At 33.4% G+C, this 13,856-nt stretch overlaps 1 protein-coding gene across 1 annotated transcript in view; it reads right to left on the bottom strand.

Moving 5' to 3' along the window:
- The window catches only part of Tnpo (transportin 1), a 100,577-nt gene that overhangs the window by 8,115 nt on the left and 78,606 nt on the right, over positions 1 to 13,856 (bottom strand). The window contains exons 14-16 of the mRNA XM_089093640.1: positions 10,814 to 10,889; positions 4,843 to 5,017; positions 1,120 to 1,253 (exon numbers count right to left, since the gene is read on the bottom strand). Coding sequence (XP_088949766.1) covers positions 1,146 to 1,253; positions 4,843 to 5,017; positions 10,814 to 10,889 — 359 coding nt within the window. The 3' untranslated portion in view covers positions 1,120 to 1,145. The remainder of the gene's footprint in view (positions 1 to 1,119; positions 1,254 to 4,842; positions 5,018 to 10,813; positions 10,890 to 13,856) is intronic.

Here is a 13,856-nt window from a genome sequence, read left to right as displayed (position 1 = left end):
ATTCTTTAAGTGGGCGACTAAGATAAAACTTTATTACGCTTAATTAGCCTTCAATTCAGAATTTGACCTCTGAAATAATGAGTAATGACATATATAATAAAATAATGAATAACTGATTTATTGTCTATCTATTTTACTCAATAACTGGTGATGGGAAATTTGTTTAATAAAATAGTAAAAACAATGAAAAAATTATAATAATAAGCAAACAATAAACTCTAAATGTGGGTAATATAGTAAAGCATAGACGTAACTTGTCGGTATACTTTACTTAAAGGGTTCAATGTACAAGAATAATGCTCCAATTTTGAACAAAAATTGGGAAAATAACTTAAACTTTCAATTTTATTTTAATACAAAAGCATTATGCAAAAATAAGTAAAATTCGAACAAATTGTGCAAACATACATTTTAAAGTAGCAAATTTAGAATTTTTAGCCTAATTTAGTACCAATTTTTTTTTTGAATTCTGATAATCCAAATAAAATACGAAGTCTTACTCTAGTATTTATATAACACCTTTTTATTTATTAATTTATTTATTATTTCAAATCTGGGAGGGTGAGCTCATAAAGACCCCTTCAGGGTGCCATACTGGTTATAGTTAATAATCTCCCACGATCTTAAAATTTACATTATTAATCATCATTTAGTTGTATTTTATTTAATATTGCGAAACGATGGGATATATTTTCCCGGTTAATGAGGACAGATTGTGTATTATTTGTTTAATTAAAACGCATTTATTATTGATATTTGATATACCATTCTTGTTTTGCTAAGTTTTATTTGCTATTTATAGCTTTGTCATTATTTATACTATTTCGCTTCTAGCACCGAGAAATACTCACTTTTTACAATTTCAAGGTTTTAATCTTCAAAATAAATCACAACTGAATATATAAACTTGCCCGGCAGCGAGGACACTCAACAAAATGCTCGGGCATACTAAATTAAAAGACAATGAAAAAAATATATAAAACAAAAAGAAAATTTAAATCTACAAATTAGAGATCCTTAAAATAATTTAACTTATGAAGTTTGGTTGTTTGTCTTGAGTGAAATGGTAGGCCCTTCTTTTCAAAAATAAGTTAAACAAATAAACAAACAACAACTCACCTAACTTATCCTAGTGTTATTTTGAATCAAACGCCATAAATCTGGGTGATACGCTCCTTAAGAGCTGCGGGAAATTGATCGGAAAAGCGTGTCCAACTTTCAGTACCAACTTGTGTTTTGAAACCAGTTAATATCTATACATAAATTAAACAAAATAAATCAAAAATGAAAATTGAAATGAAATTTCAATTGAAAAAAAAAGAAAAATGAAAAAAATGAAAATTTTCAAACACATCGATAAAATATAAATAAATATAAAAATAAGTATAATATAAATATAACCAAAGTATAATATTATAATTTTACGTTAATATAAATGTTATTATGTTATATTATTATATATTATGTATAATATATATATGCAACCAATTAGAAAAAATCATCAATATAAGGTGATTCAGGAATGATAGCTATTACGTGTGTTCATTGATGACGCTCCGGTTCCTTACCGTCATTCTCCCGTCTTAAAAAGCATACTTCTTTTTTATTATAGATAACTAGCCCTAACTCTTGGAAAAAAAATTCTGATTTTTTCTTGGGAAAAAAAGTTCCTATCAGTATCAGATCATCGTGTTTATTACAAGTTGCAAGAAATAACAAAGAGTTTGTACTGCAACTTTTAGTACCAACTTGTGTTTTGAAACCAGTCAATATCTATACAAAAATTAAACAAAATAAATAAAATTTATTTTCAAATACATCAATGAAATATAAAAAAAGTAAGTATAATATAAATGTAAGTGCTTATAAATAAAATAAAATTTGTGCAAAACAAACGTTTTAAACCAGTGAATTCTCTCAAATATCACATTTTCAAAATGCCTGAAAGATTCATTTACAGCTACTCAACTACTTATCTTTACTATAAAAACGAATGTTTGTCAAGAAACAAGGAATTAGTTATTCTTAAATGATTATCATTTTTCATTAGTCTCCTTTATGAGAGTAAAGGGAAATTCCCTTTTTCAAGTGGGGACATGACGGGTCCTCATTGGAAAAGATTTGAAATAGTAACAAAGGCCACCGTTAGAAGGGCTTCCAATGGGCGGAGGACGCCCTTTATTACGGGAAGAAAATTTCAGTTTTTTAATGGATTGTTTTATTTTTGTATGGTTTGAAGTGTGTCTGGTTTGGGTCATGTTATTTAATCTTTTTTTAAAAGGAGTGTAGGTGACAGTCTAAGGTTTAAAATGTATCTTTTGTCGCCACTGTGAGGTAGATTACTAAAAAAAGAGAAAAATATTTTGGTCCTTTAGAAGGCATTCAATTTATTATTCTAATGCTAAGAATAATCACAGAATAATGTCCACTCTGAACCGTTTGAACCATCACGTTGAACGTTTGGGTACAAATTGCTTCACTACATCCCTATCCGGAAAGAAAAAGAAGAAAATTCGCCTTGAACTCAAACATTATTCCCTGAAGCAAATTTAACGGCAACTCTAAATATATTCTAGCCTCTTATCAAACAGAAAAAGAACGAAAAAACAAAAGTTTATACAAATATGTAAATAAAATGAATATATACAGATAAATAGTATAGATATATAGTAGATTTAAATAAATATAAATGTAAAAAAAACATACATATTTATAAATAAAATGAAGTTCGTATAAAGTAAACGTTTTAAACCAGGTGATTATCTCATATATAGCATCTTGAAAGTATTTATTTGCCTGAAAGGTTCATTTACAATTAATCAACTACTTGTCTTTAAATCCCCAAGAATTTTTTTTTTCCAGAGAACAAATGTTTAGAAGAAGACTTCTAGTCTTCTAACTTCGATCCGTAAACTTGGATAATCAAGTCTGTAGCACCAAGAGAAGTTACTTATAAAGATGGAAAGATTTAACTATTTACAAATTTTTGTTTTGTAGCAAATTTTTCAAAAACTGAGAACAAATTTTGAAAAAAAAATAATCAACTATTAACAAAATAAAACTTTTAGCAAACTCAACCATAGTCTTCAATGGGAAATCTGGGCTAAGTTAGATAAGTGGAAAACATTTAACTGCTCTTTTTTTCAAGCAAACTGTAAAAAAAAAACTTTAGAAAAAAAACTATTCAGAGAAACTTTTAACAAAATTATACTTGAAAAAGTGGGGATAGGGTAAATTAGTCAAAACAGCAGAAAAAATCATACAGGAAAGGTGACAATACTATGTTAGTAATAACTAACAATATTATAAACATATACACAGGCGCTATAACATAGGCCCTATAACAGAAAAGTACCTTCTCCGATTCTCACAAAAGAGCACACAGTAAATTTTTTTTCATGCCTTTTGTCCGACAGGGTTCGCTGGTAGTAACAAAATGAATGAATTTTAGAATAAAATACATCGAATAAAACAAATTAATAAAGATACATAAGAGCAAAGAAGCTAGAGTGAAGAATAAGGAAGCTAAAATAAGATAAATGAATTTTAGAAAAAATAAAATAAATGGACAAAGAACCGGAAGAGTAAAGAGGCTTGTATATATATATATATATATATATATATATATATATATATATATATATATATATATATATATATATATATATAAATAGAATAAAAGAATAAATAAAGAAATATAACACCAAAGAAGCTAGAGAAAAGAATAAAGAAGCTAGAATAAAATAAATAGAACAAAGTAAATAAACAAAAATATAACAGTAAAGAAGGCAGAATAAAGAAAAAAGAAGAGCAAAAAATAATGGCTTGACTCTAGCTGCTAGAGCAAAGAAGCTAGAAAAAAAATATGAATTTTTAGAACGAAATAAATATAATAAAATGAATGGATACAGAATAGAACAGTAAAGGATCTAGATTAAAGAACAAAGAAGCTAGAATACAATAAATGAATAAAAATAAAACAAGAGTAAAGCAGCTAGAAGCAAGATTAACGAATAAAGAAGAGTAAAGAACCAAGAAGCTAGAATAAAATAGATGAATCTTAGAATAAAATAAATGAATAAAGAATGGAAGAGTAAAGAAAAGTAACAAGAGTAATGCTGGAGTAAAGAAAAGTTGATTAAAGAGTAAAGAAGCTAGAATAAGATAAATAAATAAATAAAATTAATTTTAGAATGAAATAAATAGAACAAAATAAACGAATAAGGATTAAAAAAGCAAATAAGCTAGAATAAAAAATAAAGAAGAGTAAAGAATTCAGAAACTAGAATTAAGATAATAAGAATGAGGTAGATAAATTAAGAGTGGAAGATTAAAAAAAAAAGCTAGAGTAAAGAATAAAGAAGCTAGAATAAAATAAAATGAATACTATAAATAAAAAATAAAAATAAATGAATAATAAATAAAAAAATGAATATGTAAACATTTAAATCATCAATATTAGTTGACCTAAATATTCATGACTGAACCATGTAACGATTGAGGAAAAAAGATATAGGGTAAGACACCCAGTAGTCGGACACTTTAATCACTTTGAAAACTTTTTGACATTTAAACTACTCTAATTACTGTATTATACCACCTAGAAACTTAATTTTTGTATCAAAAAATTTCTGAAGAATTTCTGAACAAGAAGTTTACTAATTTAAATAGTTTCACTTGTACAGCGCCTCCTATTTTTGAATTTACTAACAAGTGACAATTCTGCCTAAACTCGGACATACAAACGGGTCATTGTAAATTGGTCATTAAAATAGTATAAAAGATTCTGTCCAAGAATAGGCAGGTGGCCGACTACTGGGTGTCTTACCCTAATAGATATACCTTTTGAAACATTTCCTTCAAATCCTGTTTCGGGTTGGACCAAGAAGCAACTGCATCACAGAAGAAGATGAAGTCTTGAATAATGCCAGCCGGATTAACACTGATCATTAGACACATCCCACGAAATGCACCGTCTTTTTCCTCATTGTCACGGATATTCCGTAAGGATAAACACCTATAAAAAATAAAATTACGACAAACCTAGTTACAGACTTGAAGACTCCCCTCCCTCCTCGTGAGTACATGAGGGCATTTGGCTAAATTATTTAGATTAAATATTATAATTTAAATATTCCGTTTACATTACAACTAACCCATTACCGCTCAACGTTCCCGTTTGGGAACGTCTCATTTTGATTTTTTTTTCCCACAAGGTAGCAGCTCGGACAGGTTTAAGCTTTTCATAGAAATCTAAGGCAAACCAGCAACTTCTTCGAATTTTCTGTGCCTTCAATTGGAATCAGGTGAGTTTTCAAGATTTTCTGAAATGCAGCTAAAAGTCAGTTTTTGGGAACTAGCAGTTGGGGCGAAATGCCAGCAAAGATGAGTGTTTGAAGATCTTGTTTTTGTGTTTAAAAACTCTGTACTTACCGACCTTAGAATCTATGGAGTGCTTATATTAAAATAACCACAGAGTGAGGACACAGTATTGGATAACTAAAGGTGCTCCCTATTGGGAACGTTGGGCGTTTAGGCCCCACAAAATGTTTTACGGATCTGCAACTGACGGTGTATTTTATTTTGCAGGTGACTCCCAAACGGTATGTATCTGTGAAAGAAGCTGTAGCTATACTAGACGAACTAATTGATGATGAGGAGGAGATTAACATGGTCATAATTCCTCCTGTTGTGCAGGTAGTTAGTAACAAAGAAGGAGAGGACGAGAACAGTACTGAGTCTTTGAATGATCTTCCAAGTGATTTTGCAGGGACGACAGAGTTTGATATCACCCATACTTCCGTAACAGACGATGTAGCTGGAGATAATCCATCCGGGCTTCCTGCCACTTCTACTTTGGATGCTGAAGATTTAGATGACGTCCCATTAAGCAATCGTAGAAAAACAGCCCCAACAGTATTGCAAGGACAGTCTTCGAAACCCACCTCTAAAAAATCTGGACCTACAAAAAAATCCAAAGGGATATGCCAAAATGGAAAAAGAGAGCACAGCCTGGAGATCTTCCATCAGAATCGCTACCGAGACTGGGAGACAAGGTCAGTCACATGATAAATATTTCTGAATTCGAGGTTTTTTGTCAGTTCTACGACGAAACAGTTCGCACTATGATCATACGGGAAACAACACGATATGCTTCTCAGAATGTTGACATCAGCTTTACATTGAGCTTTGAAGAACTTGCCAATTTTTCGGGAATTGTGCTACTATCAGGATATCATCGCCTTCTCAGTGAGAGAATGTACTGATCCAGGTTAGACGACCTAGTCATTTCTATAGTTGGAAAAGTCATAAGCCGCAACAGATTTCTGAAGATAAAGAATAACCTGCCCTTTGCAAATAATAATGAGCTCCAGGAATGCGACAAGACGGCTAAAGTGAGGCCACTTGTAGATGCCGTGAACACTCAAATTCAGCAATATGGGACTTTCTGTCCGAAACTTTCCGTGGACGAACAAATGGTACCTTTACAGCTGCAAAATGTTTATCCGGGGAAAACAGATTCGATTTGGATACAAAGCATGGGCGCTAGCTTGTTCTCATGGATATCCCTACAAAATCGATCTTTACTGTGACTGTGGGAGAAATGAGCAACAGCCAACAACACCTCTATGTATACGGGTGGTCACGAACCTATTATCTATTGTTGAAAAAGCAGCCCATCACGAAGTTTTCTTTGATAATTTCTTCACAAGCCACGATCTTCTCCCACAGCTTTACTCGCAAGGATTTCATGCCACAGGCACTATGCGTGAAAATCGCTTGAAGGAGTGCTGTCTCGAAGGAACCAACGTTATGGAAAAGAAGGAAGGCGGTTATCATGACTACAGGTCAGATGGAGTGGTTTTGGCTGTCAAGTGGAAAGATAGCAAAGTTGTTTGTGTAGCAACCAGCTACGACTCCATAAAACCGTTTCGCCAGGCGAAAAGATACTCAGTGGCAGAGCGAAAAGATAATCCAATTTGACAGCCACGCGCCTTATTAGTAATTATAATCAGGGAATGGGAGGCGTTGACCTAGTCGATAATGCTTTGTCGGTATACAGACCAATTTTGCGAAGAAAAAAGTGGTATTGGAACATAGGCCAAAATGTTCTTTGCATGCTCATGGCCGCAGCTTGGCGGTTCTACCGTCACTTGCATGATGGTGACGTGGCTGGAAAGATCCCACAGCTTGAATTCCTCCGTAAAGTAGTTCAGGGCTTTTCAACAACGAAACTTACCGTTAGGTCATGGTGGGAGCTCAGGATCTCTGCGGATCTACCCTAAGAAATTAACCGCTCATGTACTGGTGATAGCAGAGAAGCAGGGTCGATGCCAAGTATGCAAAAAAAAAAAAAAAAAAAAAAAAAAAAAAAATGCACAGCTAGAGTGTAGAGAGTGCTGCATCAAACTTCACTTGCAACGGTGCTACGAGCAATTCCATGCCTAACTTGGATTGGTTTTTTATACCAATTTTCAATAAACACGACAAAAGATATGTATCCATATATTTCCTTCAGTTCCAAAGACAACATTACCGCCCAACGTTCCCATATGGGAACATAGCACCATGGTTACACCGTTGGTGCGAAGAAATTTTGCACCTCAAATCTTTAAGTTAGAACCCTATTTCACTGCACTAAAGCAAGCACCGCATAATTTTACCGGTAACTAGTGTTGGGCGTTAATGGGTTAAAAGCAAGACATTTCTAATTTTTGAACTTTGACCTAGAAAAAAAGAAAAAAACTGAAGAACATAACAGATCGAAAAACACGTTTTAAAACAATAGTTTTGCTAGAAAATATATGGTATTATTTTTCAGCTATATTAACTTTTTTTTTTAATCAGGAAAGGAAGAATAACAGAAAAAACAGAAAAAATAACAGAACCGCATGGAGAGGAATAGTTATTCCTTTTCATATATATGGTCTAGAATATTTCATTGGAGCAAACACGAAAAACAGCCCTCCAATTAAATAATCGAGCATATGGATCCTAATAACTACATGAGTTAGACAGATAGACAGACGAAAAGCGAGAGAGAAAGAGAGAGAGAGAGAGAGAGAGAGAGAGAGAGAGAGAGAGAGAGAGAGAGAGAGAGAGAGAGAGAGAGAGAGAGAGAGAGAGAGAGAGAGAGAGAGAGAGAGAGAGAAAGAGAGAGAGAGAGATTGCATTTATAATGGCCGGGAAGAGCTAGAAAGATTAGATTTACTGGAGTAAAATTGTAAAAAAATAACAGAGAGACATAACAGATGAAACCAAAAGAAAAAGGTAGACAAGTAGCAATAGATAATCATCGAATAAGCAAAAAAACTGAAGATTAAGGCTCAAGAAAGCATGATAAACTTATTCCATCAATTTAGTCAAGGGAATCATAAACAGTACAAGGGGGGAAAGGAATGGGAAATCAAAACAGCTCCTAGAACTTTCGCGATTTACACTGTAACTATCATATGTTTTGACTTTTTGAAGAATTTACCGATGCCCCATGAACAGAGTGCATTAATAGATTTCTTTTTATGAAATTGAATAATTCCTCAAAAGCTTTATCCGCCTACAAAATAATCTGGATCTAGTATCGAAAAGGGCTATCTTCATTAATGTTCATTATTATTTTTACTGCTACCACCACTACTAATAACTCACAGCTGCACCGAACCGCCTGAGGCCAGCACAACTACGAAGGCTCTTCCTCCATCCCAATCTATACAAAACCTCCTTTAAATTTTAAATTGGAACGTGGTGTAAAAATACATATTTACATCCCATTGTACATTTGCACCCTTTGTATATTTACACATTACTATAATGTAGAAGCTGGAGGTCCTGGCCCTTTGAGGTCTGAGTCTTAATCCAGTTTTGTGGGTCCACTCCAAGATTTGGCCACGAAAATGGCCCTTAGTGGGTGGAATTGGAGCCCATGGGCCTAGGACGTATTCAACAACTTATTTCGGAGGTGGACGGGCAAAAAGAAAGAAAAACGAACAACACGAAAATACGCAAATTATAGGAGAAACAGGAGAAATAGGAACGCTAGGAAGAGCTAGGAAGAGCTAGGAAGAGCTAGGAAGAAATAGGAAGAGCTAGGAAATATATAGAAGAAACGGGAGCGTTGTCCATTCAATGAATATAAAGCATAAATGACACACCCCCTGTGTCAGCAATGCTCTCAATAAAAGAGGGTAGCACCAAAGGAGACTCCCAAAGCTATCAAATTGCTCAAATGATATTTCTTTCAAATTTTGGCAAAAATTGAAAGGAGATCTTAAATGTATAAACAGCTCGAAAAGCTAATGAGAGGCTAGCTTAAAATAAAGAAAATATAATCTTTTACTGATTGTTAAACAAAACTCTGTCTTTTCAATGTACCTACAGCCTACATATTACGTCCCTGTGTCGGCAAGGTTTTAAATCAAATCGGGTAGCACCACAGGGAACTCTTAAAATTTTCCAAATTACTCAAGATATTTCCATAAATTTGGGCAAAAACGGTCGAGAGACCTTAAATGAGCTAATGAGAGGCTAGTTCAAAAATCAAGAAAAATGTAATCTTTTAGTAACTGTTAAGCAAAGCGCTGTCTACTTAATTGTATTTACAGCATATATAATACGCCCCTTGTCGGCAAAGTTTTTAATCAAAGCAGGTAGCGCCACAGGGAACTCCTAAAATTTTCCAAATTACTCAAGATATTTTCATAAAATTTGGGCAAAAACGGTCGAGAGACCTTAAATGTGTCAGCAATCCGAAAAGCTAATGAGAGGCTAGTTCAAAAATCAAGAAAAATTTAATCTTTTAGTAATTGTCAAGCAAAACGCTGTCTACTTATTGTATTTACAGCAGAGATAATACGTCCCTTGTCGGCAAAGTTTTCAATCAAAGCAGGTAGCGCCACAGGGAACTCCTGAAGCTTCCAAATTACTCAAAAGATATTTCCTTAAAATGTTGGTAAAATTCATGGTGGACCTTAAATGTGTCAACAGTTCAAAAATCGAACGAGAAGCCAGTTTGAAATGAAATATGATCTTATACTAACTGTTAAGCAAAGTGCTGTCTACTCAATGTACATACAGCATAAGTAATAGACCCCCTGTATCGACAAGGCTTTCAATAAAAGCGGGTAGCGCTAGAGGAAACTCCCCCTATAAAATCGGGTAGCACCAGCAGGGGTGGATCCAGGACTTTGTTTAGGGGGGAGGGGGCAAAATAGGTTGATCCGATAAACTGGCGTTAGGAGAAAAAACAATTTGCAATTTTGCGTTAATTAAGTAAATTATACTACTTTAGCCAATGTTAGGGGGACGCGTGCCCCCTCGCCCCCTGGATCCGTCACTGAGCACCAGAGGGAACTCCTAAGACTGTCAAATTGGTTTGGCTCCTTATAGCTCATTTTTAACGATTTCCTAGCATGTGTTCTAGAACATTTTTAGGGACTGCTCATGTCTTAACTAAAAAAAAAAAAAAAAAACCGCCCCGTTTAATCGAAAAAGCAGAATTCATACTTCCTGCTGTTCTAAGTTTCATTAAATCTGAATATCCCTATCTCCGACACACAACAGAAGTTAAATAGCTTTTCAGATTTCTGGGAAATCTGGGAAATCCCTGTCGTCCATTGGGATCTCCTATCTAAGATATGCAAGTTATGGCAAGACCTCCTAATCAATTCTAAATAGTTTGGCCATGCACAATAGAAACGTTTATAATGGATGAGATAGGGTGAGATTCTTTATGGTACCACAGAGCCTTAAAAAATAGATAAAATAAATAAACGTTATAAAGAAAAAGAAAGAAAAAGAAAAGAAAAGAAGGACGAACCATTGTCTGGCAAACTGTTGCAAAAAGGGTGCCACATCTTGGGGACAAACAAACCCTAGTCGACCGATTGTAATAGCTGAAAAAAACGAAAAAAATACAAAATAAATAATAAAACCAAAACATGGAATATTTAACTGAGAATACGGTAAAACCCCTAATAGTCAAAAATTGTCTAATTTCAGACAAATACGCTGATTTAAATGTGATCTTTCTAATAATGGAAAGTGGGACCCTAATCTTGGATACGAGTCTCTCAGTTTTAAATAAGACTATACTAGTTGGTAACCCCTAATACTCAGACAGTATTTAATCTCAGAAAAATACGCTAATTTAATTGTGATATTTCTAATAATGTAGGGACCTAACGTTGGATATGATTCACATAGTTTAAATTAGATTATGCTAGTTGGGAGTGGCTGATTACACTCTAAGAAAACTTCTTGTTTTCAATTTTCACGCTTAATCAAAGGGAGTTTAAGCGAGTTTAAGCCCCGCCTATTATAAGCGCAATTATTTTTCTCTACATCAAATATCTACGAATGACCCGCTCTGTGATTGAGGTGCGTTGTTCCAACTTTAAGATCCTATTTTCAAGATGAAAAATGTAAATTTGTGATTGGCGCATCTAAAATAAGTAGTATTGGATAGACTTAAAATACTGATAAAAATAACATACTTGATAAGGATATTCGGACAAAACCAATGATGAAAAATAAAATTTCTACGTGATATAACAGTTATTATAGCAAGTTTTTTTTTTATAATCTATTTCACAAAATAACTTAAATTTTATTTTATTTTATTCGCTGTAGAGAATAAAACTGTTAGGTATTGGATACTGAGTATTTGTGACGTCATTCATCTAAATTGCTTTTGCAGAATTAATTACCAAAATTAATTAAGACCCTAAATTAATTTTCCAAAAGTCGTAACCTATCTAGATAGTTTTTTTTTATACCGGAGAACGAACAATTATCTTAGTACGAACAATAACTGTATATATGTATACTCGGTCCTCTGGTATACAAATTATTATTATTATTATTTTCTGTCGTAATACAAAGCAATTACGAATCCGAAACTCATTTCACAACTGTAGAAGGGAATGTCTTTGTCTAAAGGCTCGGAATCAACTAATTTGTCAAGGGAAAAATGCGCATTGATACTACTCCTACTTACACTGAAGGCTTTCAACCTTTAGGGGACTCTAATTTCAGTCAGCAAACGATTTATGAAAAAGTACTAAACGAGCGGGGAAAAGGATTTTCTCAAAATCGCGACATATCTAGATCTTTTTTTTTACACCGGAAAACGAATCTTAGTACGAATAATCATTCTACAGTATATTTGATCCGCTGGTGTAAATTATTATTGCAATTCTTCTGCCGTAGTGTACGGTATTTAATGCGAAGCAATTACAGAATCCGAAACTAAGTTCACAGCTTTCAAATCGGAATGTTTTTCTCTAAAAACTCGTATTCAACTTAATTTTCAGGAAACGAACTGCGCCTTGAAACCCCTCCTACTTATACTGAACGCTTGCAACCTTTAGGGGTCTTTAATTTAAGCCAGCAAACGATTTATGAAAAATAGTAAACGAAGGGGAATCGAATTGCCCCAAAATCGTGACCTATCTAGATCGTTTTTTTATCATTAGAAAACAAACTCTTAGTAAGAACAATCACTGAACGAACAATAATTGTATATAGGTATATTTGATCCAATGGTATAAAAATTATTATAGTAATTTGTCTGCCGCAATACACGGCCTTTAATGCGAAGCAATTAAAATTCGAAACTAAGGTCTCGGCTGTCAAACGGGAATGTTTTTTCTCTAAAAGCTCGGAATCAACTGAATTAAAAAGAAACAAATTACGCCTTGAAACTCCTACTTTTATTCAAGACTTTCAACCTTTGAATTTTTCTTTTGTTATTGTGTTTTTTGTAATCGTGTTTTTGTGTTAACTTCAACTCTTTTGCCATGTTTTTTTGTGTAAACTAAAAAAATTAAAATAAATAAACTAAACAAATTGAAATAATTACAGCATACTCATGAGATGAAAGGAAATTACACAAAAATTACCAAAAGACCTTGGAAAAAAAATATTAGGAATAAAGCTGGTGTGATATGTAGAACAAACAGCCAAAAAACGTTCAGAAGCCCAAATGAATGGTGCTGTGCATAAAGCATCCAACTAACACGAGCCACAAATTGAGAAAATATATCAACTACGAAAATGAAATCATACGTCATTGTTTACCTGCGTCATAACCTAGTTATAAACAATACAAAACTGTTTGCCATTGTTTACTTAATCATACGTCATATCTAACGCCTTCATAATTTTACAGCACAACAAAGAAAAGTTTTAAGATTCTTGGTAGTAGCCTATTCATTTACTTGGATAAAAATTTAAAAACTAAAAAAAAAAAAAAAAAAAAAAAAAAAATTAATAAAAAAAAAAAAAAACAACAACAACTGAATTATGTAACTTGATTTTAATATATAGGAAGGGCACCTAAAGGTTTTTTTTTCAAGACTACATACAAAAGTAATTCGGGGGGGGGGCTGAGATGCGGAAAAACTTCTTTTATGACAAGAAACAATATATTTTTTGTTTACTCCTAATCCAGAACCTTTTGAACACTTTTGGTCTTCTAATAGGAGGACTGAGACTCCCACCTCCCCCCCCCAAAGTATTTCCTTTGGGCACTCTGGTATAGAACACCGATGTTTATGCTGCATAGTTCTTTAACTAAAGCCACTGAAACATTTGGTGACCGAGTCATAAGGACTTCCCTACTTCTTATGACCTGATTACATCACTGCAACTGTATCCATTTAGTTACAACTACATATCTACTCATCCTGAAGGCAAACAAGGTGAAATTTAAAACCTGACAAAATGGAATTCACTTTCACCAAAACTGATCACTTTCGCCGAACCAACCTTGGTTTCAGTTTGGTTAGTTAAAAAAAAAAAAAAAACGTTTTCCAAAAAAGGACGTTTTTCCACCCCCCCCCCTCCTACAGTTTCATTTC

Source organism: Artemia sp. Qi Xiang Cuo, chromosome 1 (genome assembly GCF_049724085.1).
Source record: "Artemia sp. Qi Xiang Cuo chromosome 1, ASM4972408v1, whole genome shotgun sequence".
Classification (NCBI taxonomy): domain Eukaryota; kingdom Metazoa; phylum Arthropoda; class Branchiopoda; order Anostraca; family Artemiidae; genus Artemia; species Artemia sp. Qi Xiang Cuo.
The sequence above is the reverse complement of the archived record's forward strand: the minus strand, read 5'-3'. Positions and strand labels throughout refer to the sequence as shown.